The sequence below is a fragment of the Thalassophryne amazonica genome, chromosome 21 (genome assembly GCF_902500255.1).
Source record: "Thalassophryne amazonica chromosome 21, fThaAma1.1, whole genome shotgun sequence".
Lineage (NCBI taxonomy): Eukaryota > Metazoa > Chordata > Actinopteri > Batrachoidiformes > Batrachoididae > Thalassophryne > Thalassophryne amazonica.
In genome coordinates, this window is record NC_047123.1 from 20,134,200 (window position 1) to 20,158,008 (window position 23,809).

Consider the following 23,809-nt stretch of genomic DNA (forward strand, 5'->3'; position numbering starts at 1 on the left):
TGAGTGTAATCTTTTTATTTGAGGAAGTGAAAAAGGGAGTAAATGTGCTGTAACAGAGCTCAGTGTCCAGCGAACAGTGTACAAGATGGTTCCAAGCATGCTAGGCAGTCTCACCCTTGTCTTATAGCCTCTATAGACCCTACAAGACGATCGGCGTGAAACTGGCTCGCTACATTTCCCAAAGTGCTTCTAAGAAGCCCTCCACATTTCTGCTGTTGGTCTGAGTGAGCCAGAGGGCGCAGTACGTTTCCAACAGACGTTATACAAAAGTGTACAGTAGTGCAAACTAGCAGAGATCCCCAAAGAGTTAACACAGGCCTGATTAGCTACAATGCCTGGAGCCAAATAGTTTAACCATCAACAAAACTACTGACTTAGGGCCACAGAAGGAGAGACAGGCTTTGGATGATAAAACTTAAAACACTTTCCACTCTTCATAACTAAAACTACCTCCATCACAGTTCAAACGTTAACTAAACCAAATCCACAAGATCATGGTGCCCAATACGAGTAGTTTCCAACTGGGCATCAAAATACATAAACCACTGTCACAAAAAAAAGCTCCTATATTCAGAGGTCAACGCATCTTCAAATAGATGTGAGCAACCTCTCCTGAGTAATTCGCCTCCTGTGGATGATGAACACGGGTCATACGTTTCGTACAAGCTGCAGTTGGATCACATTCAGGTGAGTTCACCCTTTTCATAGAACACCACAGGATGATTGAAGGAACTGAAGCATGTAAATGCGTACATTCAAACAGGGTGTGAAATATAGTACACTCAAAGAGACACAAATAAATAACACACTTTTGGCGGGGAGCCGTTCCTCTTCTGATGGTGTCACAGCTGTGTGTGTATCAGGACTACCATGTATAATTACATCACTTTGTGCGTGAAAGCATCACCTGTTGCATCAAGCGTTTGGGAGATACCTCAGGTGCTGTTCAAGCAAAAGACCAAAGACAACCAGACGCAACCGTAGAACACCGCAACACGTACACTGCAGCTCGCCAGGACAATGACCTTGTTTTTATACAGACGACTATTAAACAGTTTGAAGTGAAAATGTTTAAAATACAGATTTAATACTGACTTAAGGAAAAATACTACAGTTATCCTTTGTTCACCTGTGCTACTTCTTTTACGTACGGACTGAAACAAATGAGCCAAAAACTGAAAACGTGTATTTTCCTTTAAGTTGCACTGAGGATTTCCTCTTTTAGAAGAGAAGCAGATGGCTGTGTTGGGTGGGAGGAAAACAGAAGGAAAAAAAAAAAAATAAGTGCCAGCCACTTAGTGGCAGCTTTTCCCCAAAAGAAGAGACAAAAACACGCTGCAGGATCTGCAGTCAGACCAAAGGCTTCGTCCTCTGTCCTCACAAAGCTCTGCTGCAGAAGACAGCTAGTCCGGCTGTGGAGGACAACAGGGACGGGCAGAAGATCTGGCGACCAGCCGCTAGGAGGAAACCGTGACTGGATTGAGAGAACCGTTGCGGCTGTAGAATTTTGTAAAGGCCTCTTCAAGAACTGATGCAATTCGCAGCTGATCGCCCTGAACACAGGGAGACAGAGAGGACAGAAAATGAATAAAGGTCCTAAATCTTCTATACTTGAGCACCAATGAAAGGTTTACGGGAATTATCGGCCTACTGGCTGTGCACTGATGAAGCCTTGTGACGCGAGGTATAAATGTATCAGGTAAAGTGTCAATGGAATGAAGCACTAAACAGCGACATCTGGTGGGTGACAAAAATAACAACAGGCACAAATTCCAGCCTGGATTGGCCGCACAGGCACATAATTAACTGAAAAGGAAATGTTCATTCTTATTACACCTTATGACAGATTAGAGAGTTTAAGTTTAGAGTTGTCCAGAACCAAGCTGTATGATTGGCTGAGTGCTCCTACAGCATTATCACAAACACGTTCTCAGAGAAGCAAGGCAACTCAAGACAAAACCTAATAAAGGAGGACTTTGTGTGCGCAGACGTGCATCACATCATTTTGGTCATGTGGTTTTGTATCGTACTGCTTAGCCTACTTAGAAAAAAAGCTGATTTTATTATCAGTCTGCTGACAACTTATTGGTTTTTATCAAGTAAGCTAAAGTGATATACTACATGCTAACCCCTTTATGGCCACTCCAGTAAATAAATCTGGACAAGCCTCTGCTGTGCTTAACACAGACATTGGGGGTCTTGACACAAAACTGAGCTGTCACTGTTATTTAAATCAGACACCAAGCGAGCACTGCTATGCTTTCACACAAACTGTGGTTAACACTGACCAAGATTACTGTGAACAACAGTTCAATGCTAACTGCAGTTAACGCACCCCACCAGTTGTCAAATGTATCTTGTGTGCGTTACAGTGTCTGGCTTGAATAGCGGTGTGCTCTCCATCCAGAAATCTGATGATTTCTACAAAACATTCATCTCAGCGCTCAAACTAACATGATGGTTTTGACTCTTACCTCACTGATGAATCCCAGCTGGACGAGCTCCACGGCCAGCTCCTGCACGTTCTCATCTGAATAAAAATACAAGCCAGTGAGCACAAGTACACAGCAGTGGGACATTTAAGTACACAATTCTTTTTTGTTTGTTTGTGGTGAGGTAACAATATGGCTAAATGTTGCTGTCATTGTCATTCAGGTACCTAACATAGTTTCAAAACACTGGACACGTTAGAGCACTGCGCTCATAGAGCGTAAACCTCTGCCAACATTAGTTTACAATTCCACAAATTTTTACCATGGAAAAATTTTGGCTTTTCATAAGATAAAATATAGATCAAAAGAGCTTTTCAATGTTAAAATCAAATATCCGTTAAATCCACAACAGGGATCAGACGTGACTCTGTTCACCGAGAGTGCCAGTTTACACCTCATTGTCACAAATAAGAATGATTGAGACACTTTTGATTCAGATATAATGCAAAATGTACAAAAAAATGGGCTTTTCAATATTAAATTCAAATGTCCACAAAATCCACAATCTGGATCAAACTTTGTCGGGCGATAGTGAGTGTCTGCACCTTACTATCAAATATGAGAGTGAATGGGGCATGTTTGATTAAAATATAATGTATAATACACATTAAACAGGGTTTTCAATGTTACATTTAAATGGCCACAAAATCTGTCATCTGATCCAGATCAAACTGTGTCAATCGATAAAGGATACCATCCTACACAACACTTTCAAATATGAAAGATCTGAGTTATTAATTTTCTGAAAATTAGGTAACTAGGCTCTGCAGCACAGTGCTGTGCTTGGATAAGAATAAAGGACTTGGTTTTGTTTGTGTTTGTTTGTTTAAGCAGGAAGAATAACTGCCAAACCACCATTCAGTGGTTAAGAAGAGAAAAACACTCACTTGGTAACAAATCACAGCTCAAGTGCCTGTTGAGCTTATCCTCGAGTTTCAACAGCAAGGTCAGCTAAAAGGAGAACACGAGAAAATAAAGAGGTTTACATAAGGTACGCAGTACTGAGCAGGAGAGAGATTATCAAGCAAAAGTGACTCCTACATGGTGTTTGGTGCCCTCATCAACAGGCTCGATGTTGCACTGCATCTGAAGGACCTGTGGTGTGTCAGAGAGAGAATAAAAAAAAAAAAGTCATTCAAAGTGGAATTTCCACAAACCCTTAAAGTGACAATCTGAACAAATGATTGAGAGCTGAGGGAAACAATCTGTACATTGTTTTCTGTTCCTTATGTAGCACAACTTGCATCCACTGTATAACATGCAACCTTTAAGTCCCTGGTTCCCAACCTGGGGTCTGAGAGCCCCCTAGAGGGTCGCAACATTTTGTGTGCTCTAAGGCTGTCAAAATTAAATAAACCCCTGGTAACTCTGTTACTGATGGTTCACTTCCTGAACAAAATTAGCTACACAAATGCCCTTGACTGAAATGCACAGCTATACTTTTATGTGTTAAAGACAGACTTTCCTACATCTATTACTATTTTATTACTTCTGATTTTTTTTAAGCACAGCTTTTACTTATTTATTTTATTTTAATGCACTGCAAGAAAGGAGTTGATGAGAAATGATTTTTCGTTTCATTCAGTGTATGCGTATACTTGGTGGAATGACAATAAACCAAATCTTGAAGCAACAGGATTCATCGATGTGTCCCATAGCAACCTGTACTCAAGGTTCTTGAAATGAAGCTATATCTCCACCTGGTGGACATTTACCATTAATGCTGCTGTAACAGAATTTCAGCAAGAGCTCTCAAAAAATACGGCGGTCAGTTAGCATCACATTTAAGTAACCACTAGCAGTTCCACAATCAGGCGTCGACAACCTCTTTTCCTCTGAGAGCTACATTTACAAAATAAAAATAAGCGAGAACTACTCATGCTTTGCAACACTTATTTTTGTACCTTATTTTCACCCAAACAATTTCTTGATGCTTGTTTTGCCTGAAGATTTACAAATTATTGGTGTCTACATTAGGCATGTGAATCTCATCAACAATTTAATATATATCTTAATACACTACCAGAGATATGATGCATATAGCGATACTGACGATATGATACGATGCGACTCCCCCTCTTCCTGATTCCATTTGATATGTATTTGATGGTGATTCAATTCCTCATAGTGCGATATGATTCTATTTGGTGTGATACGATTAATGATGGGTATAAGATTTTATTGATATCGATGCCATTATCGATTTCACTTATTGATCCGATTATCGATTCCCTTATCAATACCTCTTGTGAATTTTCTGTGGATTAAAAGTAGGCTTTACAGGTTTTCTATGTCAACAAGATTTTATTGAGTCTTAAAGTAAATAAATATGAGATTTGTCACTGGATCCTTGATCTCTGGACAAAAAAATCAATAAAATCTGTACATGGTCACTGGATCCTTGATGTACATGATGGATCCTAGATCTCTGGACATAAATAGAAATAAAATCAGTGGTTTTTAATCAAAAGCATTTCCTTTCAGATATTAATGACACAAATGTAACCCCACAGCCTCTGAGCTGAGCTCTTCAGTGGGCTGCACGTCAAGATCAATGTTTCATAAAGAACGGAGGACGTCTCATTTTTCAAGTTTGAAAATTCTGACGAAGAGCCAGCTACAGAAACGAAACTGGACGATGGTTAAACGATATCTCTGAAAGTCAACGTAAGTCCAGATTTCTTGTTTCGTTTTGGCTTCGGTGTACTTCATTAGTACCATGTGACCGGGGCTTAAAGGAACTACGAACTACTGGTAGCTTGTGAGTGACATGTTGGAGACCCCTTATAGTGCATCTATTTTTGTTATGTGCATCTTACTATACTCTCTCAGGTTTAAGAGAACTGGAGAAAAGGGGAAAAAACAAACAGTATATGAAATCCTGTGTGTAAACAACTTTCTGTGTGCAGGTACGTGATAGTTGTTACCTTCCGCGTCTCGAGCTCTGCAGGTTCGGGGGTTGGGGTTTTAACTGAGGGAGGCACTATGGGTGACTTCACTGCTTCCTGCTGAGGTTGTTGTGGACAGGGTATTCCAAATGCAGTCAGAGGGTAGATCCCATTTCTGACAGCACAGATTTATAAAAATAAAAATAAAAAAATACAACTTTCAGAGTGGGACATATTGCAAGAGTTTTTCTGTAAAAATATTTAACACTTATAATGTGCTGTTTTGCCAAGAATGACTATTAGCATTTTTAAAATAGATTTAGTCTGCAAGCATACTACACACGGCTCCTCAATCTTATTTTACAGATTTATTTTTAATATTCAAAGATGGCACAACAGCACAACTATAGTTCAGTGTTGGACCTAAATTATGTTTTGGCAACCAGCTCTCTGCCCACAACTCAGATGTTCTAACCAGAATCTTAAGATCAAGAGTCTCCTTCTTTAACCATTGATCTACTGATTGATGCAATAAAAAAAACAATAAAAGAAAAACTACTCAATACTTGCAACAGTTTAGGTGTCTCGTTCCTAATTGATGATGAAGATATTATAATTTAAAATCATATACAGTGGTCCCTCGCTATAATGTGGTTCAACTTTCGCAGCCTTGCAGTTTTGCTGATTTTTTTAGTGCAATTTTGCATGTTTCTTCTTTTTTTAAACAGCGCATTGTGTTCTGCATCCTTATCAGGCGGGCCGGTTGCAGCACCAGTCGGCGGCATCACCGCAATTGCTCTCACTGCCTCTGATGCGCTTGCTGAGTCTGCGGGCTCGGTAAGCGCGACTTCTTGCGGAAAAATCCGCAGCGCTGCATGGTCTTGGTAACCGCAGCCGCAGAGGTCCGTGGCCACTGACAGAGGTTTGTACCTTTTTAATGACTTGGATGCTTTGCGGGTCCCGCATCCGTACCCCGCAACGGTAACACCGGAGGCAGTGAGCAAAGGGAGAGCACACGCATTGTGTTCTACGTGTGCCTGTTTATAATCTTCTCGCCCAGAAGAAAAAAGAGCGCCAACAACTACCCGGAGCGGCACCAGGACGAAGAGGCGCGATCAGAGGAACTGTGAAATACTGGTCAGTCACTATTAATAATTTCTTACGTGTCCAACCTCGCAGGTTGATCGTTATAATTAAATTCGTTAGTTCTAAAAGCCATCATAATTATTTAGAGGAAAACGTTCTATTTTTATTTCTCAAAAAAATGTTTGGGCCTGAAAACAGGTTTTGATCTTTGGTTTCATTCTATAATACTGGACTTATTTTTCTACTAAGGTTTGAACTTTGAGTGTTTACACAGGAGAGAAAAGTGAGAAAATGTTAATGCCTGTTTGAGAGAAGTGTATAAAGTGTGTAGTGAGGGGTTTTACAGCCTTAAACATCTCTAATAATTGTAAAAACTAACGCTGACTACTTCGCGGATTTCGCCTATTGTGGGTTATTTTTAGAACGTAACTCCCGCAATAAACGAGGGACCACTGTATGTACGTGTGTGTACATATATATATATATATATACATATATACACATACACACACATATATATAATTTTTTTTTTTTTTTTTTTACCTGACATCTTCTAGAAACTTGTCAAGTTCAAGGGCAGGAAACTGGGAGAGCCTGAAACAAAACAATACAAACTATATAATGAATATGTCATAGAAATGTCTCCAGTGATTTCCTCTCGATCTCCTTGTGTCAGCGTTTTGTGACAACATTCTGACTTACTTCATTTGAACGCCCTCCTTGGCCTCAACAATAATCAGGTTAGGGTCCATGTTTTTCGTCATCTCCTCTAAAGCATTTTCAGGAATCATATCTACAGCAGACAGACAGACACGCTCAAACACCATGTTCTGACAATAACTGTCATTTTCAGAACACAACTGAGCAAACTTTATTGTTATGATTCACACTGTGATACTTTCCCCAAGGTTGGTAGCAGGATGATCACTAAAATTCTGGCAGCTGTAGCCGCATGACGCCGCCATGCCACGAAAATACATCAACATGCAAATTCAACAGATTGCTCCAGACCCAAGTATCATAGGTTCCTTAGCTCCTTTCCAACAACGCTGCATTTCTGGCAATAAAGCATCTTTCTTGTTGTTGTTCTTCATGACTTACCACAAATGTGTGGCCTACATGCTCTTTGTATGAACATAAACCATCTTATGAAGCTTTTCCAACCAGATGGTACCAGATCAGTTCTACTTCATTTTCCACTGCTGACTATAGCGCTCCTTAACTAGTCATAGCGACACCACATAAAACTACTGTGACGAGCTCAAGTGTGCACTAACACACACTAATTAGTGAATAATTTAGCTTTTCTGTTATAGCACAGCACAAATGGTGAGTTTGTTCAGGACGTCTTTTGTCTCTTATTTTGCACAATGGTGATCCAGTGACAATTCTTTGAACAATCACTAATCTGCAGTGTTTTCATGTCTTTACAGCTACAGTTTGTAGGCTGTACTGTCACCTAGTAGTGAGATTGCAGACTGCATTACTGCAAGCGCAAACAATTGCATTGTTTCCCTTCGCCAATGAGGATTCATGCTCCATTGCCTCCTCTTGTGATAAGCAGCATGTATAATCCTCTATTTCACCAAACCAGTAGACAGCGCATAGGAGAGAAACCACTGACACTGACTTTTTCTAAAGTCTTCCAGCTCTGCTGCAAGTATATTTCCTTTTGGGCTAATGTATCAACACGGCAGTGCAACGTAGTGGTCTCCAAGAGGAGGCTCATCCTGAGCTCATGAAAACACAGGTTCAATGCAGGTAATTATACACACACACACAAAAAGCTGGTTATGAATTCTATATTCCATTTCCACTTAAAAAAAACAACAAAAAAAAGTGAACAGTAAGTAATTGTCACTGGCAGGTTTGTACATGTTCACCTAGACTGGAAGTCAACCCAAAAAAATATTCAAGCTGTGCTATAGCAAAGATTTTTTTCAGCATTTCTGGAATTTAGGGTTTCATGAACGAACAAACCAGAACTCACACCTGTAGGTTTACACTGAAGTTGTCAGCAGCATTTGTTGTGATGAAACATTGTGTATTCATTCTGACTTACGCTGGTGGCTGACGATGCAGTGAGCAGCCAGCAGCTTGAGTAACGGCACCTCAAACAAGGCCTGGTGGAACAACAGCTCCTTAGCTGTGGGTCGTTTACTGGGATCGACCTCCAGACACTTCTGGATAAACTCCTGTCCAATTTAAAATAAAACAGAAGCTTGTTTGAACTCAAGTCTCGTCGTTATACTAGCACTAAACTCTTGGCTCTTACCCGTTGCAGCGGGTCCTCTAAGGAGTGAATGGCACTGTTTATGGCTTCTTGGGACACATAACACGAATCTCCATTACTCTGGATTTCCAACACAGCCATCTGTGAAAGTAACCGGACAAGGAGAATTTCAAATAATTATTAATATATGGAGATATGAAACTTCAGCACAATATCTTCAAACAGATGCTGGAGTTCATTTGTCCACATTACATATGAAATGAATGGTCAACTTTAACTGCCTAATGTCCTACCACCCACATTAATTTATGCTGCAAACTCCCACATGATCTAATCAACTATGAGCCAGGATACATCTACAGACTGCAACCAACCTGGCAACAGCAGATAATTAACATATAAAATTAAGTTTTTGTTATGTAGAATATCCGCATTTACTCTATTTGCACACCGTGTTCGTGTCCACCAGCGCTTTGGGCGCCTTCTGCCCCATGTAGTAGATTAACAAAAGAAACAGACTTTTACAGATGTAAGGATTGTGCTGTGAGAAACGGCACAGAGCCAGGATGAGCACAGAACAGCACTAAACAAAATAAGATATTGCAAGGTGCCTATTTATGAAGATGACAGTTTAAGACGTAGGTGGGACGGCACGCTTCTGTACAAATAGCAGCTCCAACCAAAAATATGGCTAATTTTACATATCAGTCATAATGGATTTTAGTCTCACAAACACAGGGCTGTGAAATGAAAACTGTGAAATCCAAGGCAAATATACAGGGGGTCGAGTAGGGGTTTAGGGTCCGCGGGGCCCCAGAAACCAAACTAATTTGTATCTAATGATACATTTTCATTTTTCAGCATCACCTGGAAGAAAAAAATCTCAAAAGTAGTGCATATTTAAATGATCCTAGATTCAACCTTTCATTTGAACCGTCAATGATCATGTTGAAATCAAATCAATTTTATTTATATAGCGCCAAATCACAACAAACAGGTGCCCCAAGGCGCTTTATATTGTAAGGCAAAGCCATACAATAATTACGGAAAAACCCCAACTGGCCAAAAAACAGAAATAACAGAATATGACATGGAAGTAGGACCTGGAATGATTTTCCTTTTAATTGTAAACCAAATTATGCATTAACTCAGAACAATTAAACTACATGAAATCCATGAAGACTGAAAAGACTGTTAAAGTATTTCAAAAACCACAGCAAAAGCTTGGAGAATATTTTGAAAATCAGGGCAAAATATCAGTAACACACCTTATACTAAAAAAGTCACATATTCTTGTGTAAATTCCTGTAAATCCATTCAAAGCCACAGTCTTTTTTCCCAATGAATGAAAGTCTAGATTAATGAAAAAAGTCACATAATCTTGTCTAAAATCCTGTTTGAACAGCACAAGGTTTAATTTTCAGGGAGAGAAAAATTCTAACAGTGTTTCCTGATGGCAGTTCTCGTTTTCTGTTTATCTTTCAGATGTGTTCATGAATCCAGCGACAATTCCACAGATTCTTGTCCATATCAAATTTTCAAACCGTCTTTCTCGCCATCTTCTCTCTGTCTGATGTTGCTCCGTGACACAGACATGCTGCAAAGTTCTTCTTTTAAAAACTTGAGAGCTCTAAAAGTTTGCGATGTCCACATGCTACATTTAGCTTAAGCGTCTTGCAGGAGCCACACAGCGTTGCCGCAGCAACCAGCCAGTCCCCCTTTACGACAACTGTCGTAACAGCTACACTTTGAGTGGCATTTTTCCTCCGCGAAGTTCCGCGGATCCGAGGACACAGATTTGTATCTGTAACACACAGATCAGTGTCTAAGGACTTATAAAACTTGCACGATGTCGTTAAAACAAAGGAAACGCTTTGCGATAGGCATTGTACACCTGCCCTCCTCCCCATGATGAAATCCGTGGAATTCCTCAGATCCGTGGAGTTTTCACAGCCCTGCAAACAGCTTGGATTATTAAGAAAGGACGAAAGACACACATCCTAAGTGTAAACAAGGTTTAAGTGCCAGGCGTCTACCATCTATCTTTAATGACTTATAATCACAAACATGACTGGGTGACATCCGGCACAATCAACTCAAAGTGGCAGGACACATGGAGGGGAAAAAAGTACCCTGACACCATTCACTGTTTACAACAAACAGCTGACAAGCAGGTGTTCAGCTGGGGCACAACGCTCTCTTGGCAACTAGACTCCAGTGATACACTGTATTTGTTGAAAGCAGTATGATGCACCCGCATTAGATTTTATGAAAACTATGACAGAAGTGGATAAAATTTTCATCAAGCTCACCTCTAAGGCGCACATTCCAAAGGAATAGATATCCACGGCTGTGGTAACATTTGCGACAGCTGAAAGAAAACACACCTATCAGTGTCACAAAAGAACCAGTTTGTGCAACAAATACAGCAGCAAGAACTCACCTCCATATTCCGGAGCAAAGAAATGAAGGCTCTTCTGCTCCTCCCGACATGTTTTCACGTGGTTGTTAATTGTATCTGGAGCAACTGAAACAACAGGTGAGGAGCACTGATGGCATCAATAATAGCCGTGCAACAACTACTATCAACAGTAAATGCAGATGCACTTTGTTTATGAGTGAACTGACTTTAGCTTGAAAGTGTCATGACCCCACTTCCTGTGAGATTTGCTTTAAGTGACCTCTGAGGCCTACCTGAGCCGATCTTAATGAGGCCGTTGTGCTGGATGAAGATGGTATCACACGTTAGGTTGCCGTGGATGATGGGAGGTTCGCAGGAGTGCAGGTAACTAGGAAAATGGATGAAGTGTTTAAAAAAAGAGAGAGAGAAGACAGTGAGAGATTCTACCACTTGGAAATCTCATTAGGCCTGAAAATCTTAGCTGATTATCAACAGATGTGGTCAAATTTTCTCAGCTTTCGTTGATCACCTTTACTCCTCAAAACAGAGCAGATCCACACACAGCTGCTTACAAAAATCAAGAGCCATTTGTTTTTAATAATATCATTGCTTTTTAAACGTTGCCCATATTGTTCAACTAACACTGAATAAAACGTCAATTAATTTACTTATGAGATTATTTGTAAGGGACTAATCAAGAAAAACTGACAGGGTCTGAATCACTGCACACACACGTTTACAGGCGCCAATAATTTCCAACACTAGTAGTTCCTTGATGGGCATTGACAGTCCAGACTAATGTTAAAATTGCATATTTGTGATGATTAATAAGCCAAGCCCCAAATACAAACACTCAATTTGTGTGTGTGTGTGTGTGTGTGTGTGTGTGTGTATATATACACACACACACACAGGTATGCACGTAACTGGTACTCATGGTGCTCGTGTGTGCTCAGCATCATTGATGCACAGCAGAGGGAAACACTTTTCCCACAGTCTGTCATTGCTTTCCTCTTATGAAGCACTTCCCTTGTGTTTTCTCCTGCGCATCATTTATTTTTAGCACACACAAGCACCATGAGTGCCAGCCATGTGTATGCCTATGTGTATGTGTGTGTGTGTGTGTGTGTGTGTGTGTGTGTGTGTGTGTAGCATGGTCTGACATTGCTCACCACCTATATTCAGAGCCCTTACCACCCACCCCATGCTATAAACAGTGAATTTGTACAGATGAAAATCTTGTATGACTGATAACTAAAGAATGTTGCTAGAACACATAACACTTACAATGGCAGGCAGCCAAAGATTTTGTTACACCAAACTTCAAACTGAGCTCATTTTGGGTGTGATCTTTTGTGACTTCTGCCAATTGCACTGTTGAGAAATTTGTCCAAAAAAGCTGGTGTGTGTTATTTTGGTTGTAGGCATTTGTATGTCATTTTTCTAAGCTACTATGCGAGTGACTATGACCCAACTTTAAATAAATACTGAGGTGGTCAAAATCACCGCAGAAGTGTCTGAGGCTTGGAAAAAATGGTTTTTAAGCTTCTTGTGTTCAACTGACCTGAGTGCAGACAGAATCTGTGTGCACCAGCGCTTCCAAGCCTGATTACAAAAAGCACACATAACGCACAACATGTTAAAAATGAAAAGAGCAAAACAAAAATTTTAAAGCCACGTGGTGAGTTATGCGTCGCCATCATACCTTTTCATTCATGGTCTTGTGGTTTTTCTTAGTCTTTTTCAGAAACTGTTTGAGGCTCCCTGAGGACATGTATTCAGTGATGAAAATGACCTGCAAACACCAGTGTCATCCAAACAAGATCAGTATGAAAAAACCTTTACACTCTATTTTTAAATATGATCTGAAGGTGGGAGGGGGCGTTATGAGATGGTTTCCTACCCTTGCTCTGTTCTCTTTGACATCAGCCCAGTATTTGTGGAACTTCACGATGTTCAAATGCTCAAGCTGGATCAAATTGTCAAAGACAGCTTTGACTTTTTCCTGAAGTAAGAAAAAAGGTGAACGGCATAAACTTTATAACCACACAAATACAACATATTTCCCATCAGCAGCACATGATTAAATAGAGAGAGAGAGAGAGAAAAAAAAGAATTACGAAAGCAGCCACATCTTCCTGTTGTATCAAATTCAAATTGAGTTTCACTATGAGAAAAATGTCAAGAGCCCAAATGAACTGCTTAAATCTTAAATAATCTGTGCCAAATTTGTCTTTGCCTGCAGTTCAGTGGTAGGACCAGTGATGAAAGTGAGGAAAGAATTTCTAAATGCTCTGACATGTATTGTGGTGTACTGTAGCAGTCAAATCCTTTCTGGCTACCTGATTAACAGAAAGTTAGAAATTACACCAAAAGCAATACATATGAAATGTTATTAGGTTGGGGTGATGAGATTTATTACAACAGTATTTGCACTGAACACACACTGAAGTGAAAGATGACATAGCATCTAAATAATCAGAAATATAATACAATAATACAGTAAGTCCCTTCGACTGCTCCCTTGTTTGCACTCGGGGTCGCCACAGCAAATCCAAGGTGGATCTGCATGTTGAACTGGCAGAGGTTTTATGCCGGATGCACTTCCTGAATCCAATAATATATATAATTCTGAAAAGGGTTAGTCTACATGAGTACATTTAATTTATGTATTTCAAGTATAGGTTGATAGTAATACTCTTGTCATTTTACTTAAATAACATTTGGAATGCAGGACTTTTACCGTTGTTCTGTCAGTCTGCTGTTACACAACATTTCAATCAATCAATCAATTTTTTTATATATATATATATATATATATATAGCGCCAAATCACAACACACAGTTGCCCCAAGGCGCTTTATACTGTAAGGCAAGGCCATATAATAATTATGTAAAACCCCAACGGTCAAAACGACCCCCTGTGAGCAAGCACTTGGCTACAGTGGGAAGGAAAAACTCCCTTTTAACAGGAAGAAACCTCCAGCAGAACCAGGCTCAGGGAGGGGCAGTCTTCTGCTGGGATTGGTCGGGGCTGAGGGAGAGAACCAGGAAAAAGACATGCTGTGGAGGGGAGCAAAGATCGATCACTAATGATTAAATGCAGAGTGGTGCATACAGAGCAAAAAGAGAAAGAAACAGTGCATCATGGGAACCCCCCAGCAGTCTACGTCTATAGCAGCATAACTAAGGGATGGTTCAGGGTCACCTGTTCCAGCCCTAACTATAAGCTTTAGCAAAAAGGAAAGTTTTAAGCCTAATCTTAAAAGTAGAGAGGGTGTCTGTCTCCCTGATCTGAATTGGGAGCTGGTTCCACAGGAGAGGAGCCTGAAAGCTGAAGGCTCTGCCTCCCATTCTACTCTTACAAACCCTAGGAACTACAAGTAAGCCTGCAGTCTGAGAGCGAAGCGCTCTATTGGGGTGATATGGTACTACGAGGTCCCTAAGATAAGATGGGACCTGATTATTCAAAACCTTATAAGTAAGAAGGAGAATTTTAAATTCTATTCTAGAATTAACAGGAAGCCAATGAAGAGAGGCCAATATGGGTGAGATATGCTCTCTCCTTCTAGTCCCTGTTAGCACTCTAATGCTCTCCTCTTCCTCATCCTCTGGTGGAAGTGACGTGATAACAGGTTTGCTAAGCACCATTAGGCTTTCAAGAAGATGATGTCATGCTAACTTAGCAATGATAACATTTGCACTATGTTATCAGTTTGCTGTCATGCCTTATCTTTCTTATGTCTTATTATTTTTTATTATATATACTTTAATCTTGAGCCGCTTGGGTGGGTAGGGAGAGTTCCCATGGGATAAAAAAGCTTTTCAACCTACCATCCCTGGTTCTCAAGACCAGGCACCTAAGTGGCTCTACTCTACTCTTCTATTTTACTCTTCCTTTTTAGATATACCTTAGTATACTAGCATAGTTCCACCTTAGAAATGGAATATAATATATAAGATATACCTTACTGAATTTTCATGCACTGAAAATATATAACATCTGGCGGCAGTGTTCTCGCCAGACATTTTTAGCATAGCAGTGCTGTTGGCAATTATCACACGAGTCGGCGCGCATCCTCCAGAGGAGGAAATTCTAGCATGTTGACTGTTTCAAGTACAAAAGGAGGCCATTTCCTGCAACTTCAGCCTTCAGTTTTCTCTAAATATACAACTTAAGAGACAAGAAAATCTCCAACATCAAGTTCTTCTTATGACAGAATACGAGTATTATTTAACGCACAACACATAATCTACAATCTAGATATACCAAATAGCCCTAGAGTTAACTTAATTAAAATCCCTGATATCTATTTCCTCAAAGATGCAGGTATCGCCGCTCGTTAATGCCCAGCCTTGTGTAGGTGCTCAGCATTAATGGGCATTAACATCTGTCTGGGGCTAGTAAAAATTCTGAAAAAGATGGTTAAAAGAAAGCCTTAAAATCCTATCATGGTATCTTTGTCATTACAGGTATTCATGTTATCATCTACCTCAGCAGTGTGTCCCTCACCTCTTGCAGTTTAAAATTCTTCCTTTCTGAGAACATGACCTCATTCCAGACCACCTCAACACCTTCTTCAGTGTCCATAGCCAAGTATGCATTATCGATTCCAGGAACATTGCGCTGATTCACCTTGAATGCCAAAATTATAATATATTAGGCATTATTAGAAATATAAGGAAACGTTACTGCCCTACCACCGCAACAGCTACCTCTTCTCTGCGTTTCTGCCAGCGTCCACACGGGCTTTCCTCCAAAATTTCAGACTCATCCTCGCTCTCCTCTTCCTCATCCTCTGTGGCAGCAGTAGGGGCAGTCTGGGTCACTATGGACACTGGGGGAGAAACTGATGCCACTCCTTGACCCGCGGGTGCAACAGCCACTGGCTCCGGCTTCACTTCCTGGACAGTGTCCGGACCCTGCTTGTTCTCTCCTTCAGACATCTTGCTAGTTGTCAGGTCCAGCAGCCCACTGTGTGTTGCATTTAAAAACACGCACACAGGATCCACATCATGTGGGCTGGACAGCACAGCTTTGATCATGGTTGCTAAAACAATCAAGTCCATTAGTAGTTGGGCAGTGAGAATTTCTCAAATTGTGTCTCTGTACACCACCACAATGGAGATGAAACAAACAAGATGTGTTTGTAGTGTAGAGTCTTAGCTTTAATTCAAGGGGTTTCGCAAAAACATTACATTAGTTAGGAATTATAATAATTTATGCACATCAGTCCAAGCTCAAATTAAAGATTATCATTAGTACACATCATCACTTACACTAGTTTTCTTTAAAGAACTGAGAGTATGAACACATGAACAATTTCAAAATTCTGAATGCATCTTGGAATTAATATAAATCAATGATTAAAACAGACAGTGTGGTACTATCGGTGGAGTAGGCAGTTCCCACAAACTGATTGACCATGCAAGAATAGTGAGGGAAGCCAAGAAGACACCCATAACTCTGAAAGAGTTACAGGCATCTGTGGAAGTGACTGGAGAGACTGTGCACAATGCAACATTTATCTGCTGGATCACCAGTTATCGTACATCATCATGGTGTAGTGGAAAGGAGGAGTGTAAATACAAGAACAAAGCTAGGTTCACGTGTCAGATTTGCTTGTAGCTGAAATTTCATATCTGCTCTTTAAGAAATCCTTTCCACCATGAAGCTGGTGGTGCAAGAAACAGAAGTTACAGTATGTACAGTTCCTCCAATCACAACCACAGAAGCATGTGACTCCAGAGTTGACATAGGTGACTTGGTGCCTTCCCTCATTAGCATTGTTGCGCAGTCAGTTATTGGGAAATGCATTGCTCTCCATAAGCAATAGAACAATGGCGGTGCACCATCACATTATATGTTAGCGCCATCATGCGTATCTTCAAATTTAGGGTGTTCCCTCTCCGTTTTCCCCCCCAAAAAATTTCACATTTTACGAGTTTCAGAACTTTCCCAGACTGCAATCACCTCCTCAGTGCATGGAAGGCTGTACGTGAACACAGCCTGTGAAAAACTGGGCTGTGGAGTGCAGCTTTTCCACAAAAGTTGGATTAATAAATCCTCTGTGCACCTTGTTGACGAATAGCTGAAAACTTTGTTTGAATCTGATAAGAATCAGCTCAATAAAGGCAGTTTTTGAATAGATCTAATAGATTTATCATACAGTGCATATTGTTTGGATTTATTAGTAAATTCATGCAAAGACCAAGGCACATTTAGTGACTTGAAAATGCATCCCAATTATCTAAAGAAAACTGTAAAAGCAGTGATTTGCATTTACAAAAATATAGTTCGTCTCTGAAAATGACTTTGCATAAAAATGGCTGTAATTCCTAAATGGTTAATGCGATGTTTATGTTAAAATACTGTAAGTCTACACTACAAGCACACCTTGATCGTTTCATTTTAACTCTATTATGTTGATGCATAGAGGCAAAATTACAAAATCTGTGCCGCTGTCAAACTACTTATGGACCTCTAATAGAATAACTCACAAATGTCTGCTTTGGAACAGTGTTACTGAATCTAAGCAAATAATTCAGCACCCAAAAGTCACAAGGATGACCACAGCACAAAACATGATAAACAAGTATAATCAGTCCATATATGCATGAACATACGTGTTAAAGTCGGGAAATGTGACGATGCCAGCTCCACAAGAACGCGAGTTAGCTTAGTTTAGCTCAACTCTTGGTTCACTTGGTTCGCCGTGAGCTCCTCAGCAGCTGCTGCGTTACGTTCCCAAATTAAACCTGCAGGAAAGCAGCGAACAAGGCGGCGAACACATAACAAACCACCCGGTCGTGACTTTTATTCCACCTTAAGCGTGTCTGTCGATGTTTGAGCTACCCTAACTAGCTAGCTAACTAGCTAGCAGCCCACCGCCCCTCACTGCTTTTGAAAATTAGCCGCTGCTAACGTGTGAGCAGCAGCGCTCGCAAACACGTCGACTGCGTATTTACATCACAACATTTCGTCGAGATTCAAAACAAGAACAAAGAGAAAGTAAACAACTTTATATCGTCGAGAGATACGACGAATTGATTTGACAGCTAGATTAACATTTAGCTAAAGATGATGGCGACAACTTCCAGATACACACTGCACTGCAGCACTACTATCTGATATACGTCAGAGGAGCAGCGCTCGGTTGCCAAATACATCCAAATTAATCCCCTTTGTGCGGCATTCAAATCACTAACTAACCACACGTTTGTGTTAAAGGTTATACCCAAAGCGATCCTACTGGGAAATGTGTGTTACTATCCACAGAGCTGTAAGTGAAGCGTTTTCTGTGGTCAACTATAGGCATCACATCCTCTTCAAGTGTAATAGATCCAGTGATCCGGACCTCTCCTGCAGGCGAGCGATTCTTGTCTCAATTCCAGTTGATTATGTACATTGAAAATGCAATTTTAGGCATCCTAAACATTTATTTATGTAGTGACTGATTTTGGTCAAACATACCTAAAAATTTAACGTGGCTTGTATTGTTTACAATGACTGGAATTAAAAGAAAACCGCTGGGTACCACCACAACTGGCAACGCTAGATTCACACGCTCGTTTTCGCTGAGATTGACAGCTGATTAGACCAATTGAATACTGAGTTATGATAAACCGTCACCACCAAACCATTGACCAGGAAGTAAACGCGAAATATCTATTTGATCACTAGGTGGCGCTGTAGGTCTTTAAATGTAGGTGACATAAATCTAATCAGCGCGTTAAAATATGACAGTAAAGATGATTTAAGGGTGTTGCTCTAATTTATAAATCTAGGTTTAGCTTATTAGCTGTTGGGGGTTACAAATATCACTTGTTTGAGCATCTGATTCTCCGCTCTGCTCAGGATATTACACATTGCCAAGGTCAGAAGAATAAAAATCAGTCGTATTACTTTGTCACATATAAGCCTCCTAGCCCATATTCTGAATTCTTAGATGAATTTGGTGCGTTCATCTCTAACTTGTCAACTAGTGTAGATAACATTCTGATCATTGGTGACTTTAACATTCGTATAAATCCCCTCTGCAAATCATTTATGGAAATTGTGGATGCATTAGGATTTCGGCAATGCATTCGGGATTCGACGCACATTAGTGGAAATACCCTGGATCTGGTTCTCGCACGTGGTATTACTGTCACGAATATTGACATCATGCCTCTTACATCAGTGGTGTCTGATCACTCACTTATTAAGTTTACAGTTTCGCTGCCATGTTTAGTGGAACAACAACCTTATATATCATTACGGCAATGCATCAACTCCTCAACTAAGACTGAACTCGAAGCTAGACTGCCTGATGGCTTAGCTTCACATTTGACAAATACCCAGTCAGTAGACAGACTTGTGGATAGTTTAAACTCAGTGCTCAAAACTACACTCGACATGATTGCACCACCTGTGTTAAAACCGCGCTCCCCCAAATCACAGTCACCTTGGTTCAATGATTATCTGCGTGACCTCAAGCATAAAGCAAGAGGTCTAGAACGGAAATGGCGTCGTTCAAAATTAGAAGTATATCACCTTGCGTGGCGTGATGCTATCTTAGACTATAAGCATAAATTATTGGCTACAAAGCGGACTTACTACTCTGATTTGATCAACAAAAACAAGCATAACTCAAAGTTCTTGTTCGACACGGTGGCAACACGTTTGCATGGACAACCACCTGTAGTTCGCTCTCCTTTTACAGCACAAGATTTCCTGGATTACTTTGGGAAGAAAATAGAAGACATCAGGTTAAACATATCCCAGCATGCCTTAATCCAGCCACTACACCCTGCTATTGATGTGGGTGCCACTACTGAGGTATTACCTAGATTTACAGAATTTGACAGTGTCTCACTAGGCATGCTGACAAAACTCGTAATGTCAACAAAAAGCACAACCTGTTTATTTGATCCTATACCAACAAAACTGTTTAAGGACCTGTGGCCCACTCTTGGGCCGACTGTGCTGGAAATGATGAATCTTTCTTTAACTTCTGGATCTGTTCCTAAATATTTCAAATCTGCAGTGATTAAACCATTACTTAAGAAACCTAATCTTGACCCTAGTGTATTGACAAACTATCTGCCAATATAAAATCTATCATTTTTCTCTAAAATCCTGGAAAAAGTGGTGTCACTGCAGCTTGTAGACTATCTTACTGAGAATAATCTCTTTGAGCCACTGCAGTCTGCTTTTAGAAAATATCATTCCACAGAGACGGCTCTCACTAAAGTGGTGAATGATCTTCTGCTTACAATGGATTCGGACACCACTATGGTTCTGTTGCTGTTAGATCTCAGTGCTGCATTTGATACAGTGGATCATCATATTCTACTTGATAGGCTGGAAAATCACTTTGGGATTACCGGGAGTGCCCTTGCATGGCTGACGTCATACTTGACCAGTCGTTCTCACTGTGTTTTGTACAGTAACACTACCTCTAACCTTAGTGACATGAAATTTGGGGTTCCACAGGGGTCTGTCTTAGGCCCCCTGCTTTTCTCCCTTTATATAGCACCCCTTGGGCACATATTGCGGCATTTTAGGATTACCTTTCACTGCTATGCAGATGATACTCAGTTATATATGCTGATAACTGCTGGTAATCTCGTTCACATAAAATCCTTGGAAGATTGCCTTGCAGCAGTGAGAAGTTGGATGTCTAGAAACTTCCTACTTTTAAACTCTGATAAGACTGAAATGATGGTTCTTGGTCCAGTGAGACATCGGCATTAATTTGACCAGTTAACGCTCAGCTTCAGCTCGTGTGTCATACATCACACTGACAAAGTGAGGAACCTTGGCGTAATTTTTGGTCCTTCGTTGTCCTTTGGCCTCCACATTAGAAATATTACTAGGACTGCTTTCGTCCACCTGCGAAATATAGCGAAGATTCGTCCCATCCTGTCTATGGCTGATGCTGAGACCCTGATCCATGCATTTATCTCTTCTAGATTGGACTACTGCAATGTTCTATTTTCTGGTTTACTGCAGTCTAGCATTAGGGGTCTCCAATTGGTTCAAAATGCTGCAGCCAGACTTTTGACACGAAGCAGAAAGTTTGACCACATTACACCCATTTTAGCATCTCTTCACTGGCTTCCTGTCCCAGTGAGATCAGATTTTAAGGTTCTGCTACTAACCTATAAAATTATTCATGGACTCACACCTCCCTACCTAGCTGACCTAATTAAACCTTACGTACCAGCCCAGGCTCTACGTTCTCAGGGTGCAGGACTACTTTGTGTCCCTAAGGTGAATAAGAAGTCTGCGGGTCATAGAGCTTTCTCTTATGGTGCCCCTGTTCTGTGGAATGATCTCCGTGCGTCAATAAAACAGTCAGATTCTGTGGAGACTTTCAAGTCCAGACTTAAGATGCACTTATTTTCCCTTTCATATGGCTAGCACACTGGTACAGTTTTGTTTTGCGCTTTTTACTCTTTTAATTAATTTATTAGTAATTGTAGTGGGCTGTGGCCACAACTTTACCTAAATTCTGGGTCTTTTAGTGAAGTTTAGGGCTAGTGGCTGGCGATCACCTTAGTATTTCTCTGTTTTTCTTGTTGTTTAATGCTGGCAAATTATACAGTATTTTTTTGTCTTTCTGATGCCTGATTCAGTTTTTTCTCTCTGTTTAAGGTGCAGCTCCATCCAGAGATGGGAGTTGTGTTTGTGTTGGCGATCCTCCTGTCCTGTGCACCAATAGCATTTCCTGTATATTCGTCCATGAATTGTTCTGTAATTTATGTTTGTAGCATGGCCCAAGCAGAGGGTCACCCCTTTGAGCCTGGTCTGCTTGAGGTTTCTTCCTCAGAGGGAGTTTTTCCTTACCACTGCTGTGAAGCGCTTTGAGGCAACTCTGTTGTGATTTGGCGCTATATAAATGAAAATAAATTGAAATTGAAATTGAAGTCCAGTAGTCAGATCCAAATCTGAATTGTAAAGACTCTTATGGCACAAATAGTTTTAAATCCACTTTTTGCAGCAATTTTTTTAATGCTGTGCATTCAGAAATTCTAGTGTTTTGTTTTTGAAAAACTGTTTTAACTTTAAAAAGTTTTGTTCAGGCTAGCTTAAAATTTTAAGTTGTCTAAGCTACCGAAACTTATATTTTCAGGTTCAGTTCACATTCATTTTTAAGGCAACCACAAACAGTCTTTTTCTCCCTTGTTTTAATATAGTATCTATCTATCTATCTATCTATCTATCTATCTATCTATCTATCTATCTATCTATCTATCTATCTATCTATCTATCTATCTATCTATCTATCTATCTATCTATCTATCTATCTATCTATCTATCTATCTATCTATCTATCTATCTATCTATCTAATCAATCAATCAATCAATTTTTTTATATAGCGCCAAATCACAACAAACAGTTGCCCCAAGGCGCTTTATATTGTAAGGCAAGGCCATACAATAATTATGTAAAACCCCAACGGTCAAAACGACCCCCTGTGAGCAAGCACTTGGCTACAGTGGGAAGGAAAAACTCCCTTTTAACAGGAAGAAACCTCCAGCAGAACCAGGCTCAGGGAGGGGCAGTCTTCTGCTGGGACTGGTTGGGCTGAGGGAGAGAACCAAGAAAAAGACATGCTGTGGAGGGGAGCAGAGATCGATCACTAATGATTAAATGCAGAGTGGTGCATACAGAGCAAAAAGAGAAAGAAACAGTGCATCATGGGAACCCCCCAGCAGTCTACGTCTATAGCAGCATAACTAAGGGATGGTTCAGGGTCACCTGATCCAGCCCTAACTATAAGCTTTAGCAAAAAGGAAAGTTTTAAGCCTAATCTTAAAAGTAGAGAGGGTGTCTGTCTCCCTGATCTGAATTGGGAGCTGGTTCCACAGGAGAGGAGCCTGAAAGCTGAAGGCTCTGCCTCCCATTCTACTCTTACAAACCCTAGGAACTACAAGTAAGCCTGCAGTCTGAGAGCGAAGCGCTCTATTGGGGTGATATGGTACTACGAGGTCCCTAAGATAAGATGGGACCTGATTATTCAAAACCTTATAAGTAAGAAGAAGAATTTTAAAAAGAAGCATTAGTGAAGGTTACAAATGATCTTCTTATGGCCTCAGACAGTGGACTCATCTCTGTGCTTGTTCTGTTAGACCTCAGTGCTGCTTTTGATACTGTTGACCATAAAATTTTATTACAGCGATTAGAGCATGCCATAGGTATTAAAGGCACTGCGCTGCGGTGGTTTGAATCATATTTATCTAATAGATTACAATTTGTTCATGTAAATGGGGAATCTTCTTCACAGACTAAGGTTAATTATGGAGTTCCACAAGGTTCTGTGCTAGGATCAATTTTATTCACTTTATACATGCTTCCCTTAGGCAGTATTATTAGACAGCATTGCTTAAATTTTCATTGTTACGCAGATGATACCCAGCTTTATCTATCCATGAAGCCAGAGGACACACACCAATTAGCTAAACTGCAGGAATGTCTTACAGACATAAGAACATGGATGACCTCTAATTTCCTGCTTTTAAACTCAGATAAAACTGAAGTTATTGTACTTGGCCCCACAAATCTTAGAAACATGGTGTCTAACCAGATCCTTACTCTGGATGGCATTACCCTGACCTCTAGTAATACTGTGAGAAATCTTGGAGTCATTTTTGATCAGGATAGGTCATTCAATGCGCATATTAAACAATATGTAGGACTGCTTTTTTTGCATTTGCGCA

At 40.3% G+C, this 23,809-nt stretch overlaps 1 protein-coding gene across 2 annotated transcripts; it reads right to left on the minus strand.

Annotated features, from left to right (window-relative positions):
- Positions 1-18,225, minus strand: nrbp1 (nuclear receptor binding protein 1). 2 transcript variants are annotated; one of them, XM_034161963.1, is made up of 18 exons: positions 17,728-18,225; positions 15,817-16,068; positions 15,614-15,736; positions 13,004-13,105; positions 12,806-12,895; positions 12,665-12,705; positions 11,394-11,488; positions 11,143-11,226; positions 11,012-11,070; positions 8,742-8,840; positions 8,529-8,661; positions 7,169-7,259; positions 7,010-7,060; positions 5,420-5,555; positions 3,534-3,587; positions 3,380-3,443; positions 2,475-2,530; positions 1-1,553 (listed from the first exon to the last, which is right to left on the minus strand). In XM_034161963.1, exons 2-18 carry the CDS (start codon positions 16,045-16,047, stop codon positions 1,458-1,460), a joined length of 1,605 nt encoding a protein of 534 aa, XP_034017854.1. In that variant the 5' UTR covers positions 16,048-16,068; positions 17,728-18,225; the 3' UTR covers positions 1-1,457. The 2 variants fall into 2 exon arrangements, with proteins under 2 accessions (XP_034017854.1, XP_034017853.1); XM_034161962.1 differs by having other exon boundaries at positions 15,817-16,075.
- Between the last annotated feature and the right edge of the window lie 5,584 nt (positions 18,226-23,809).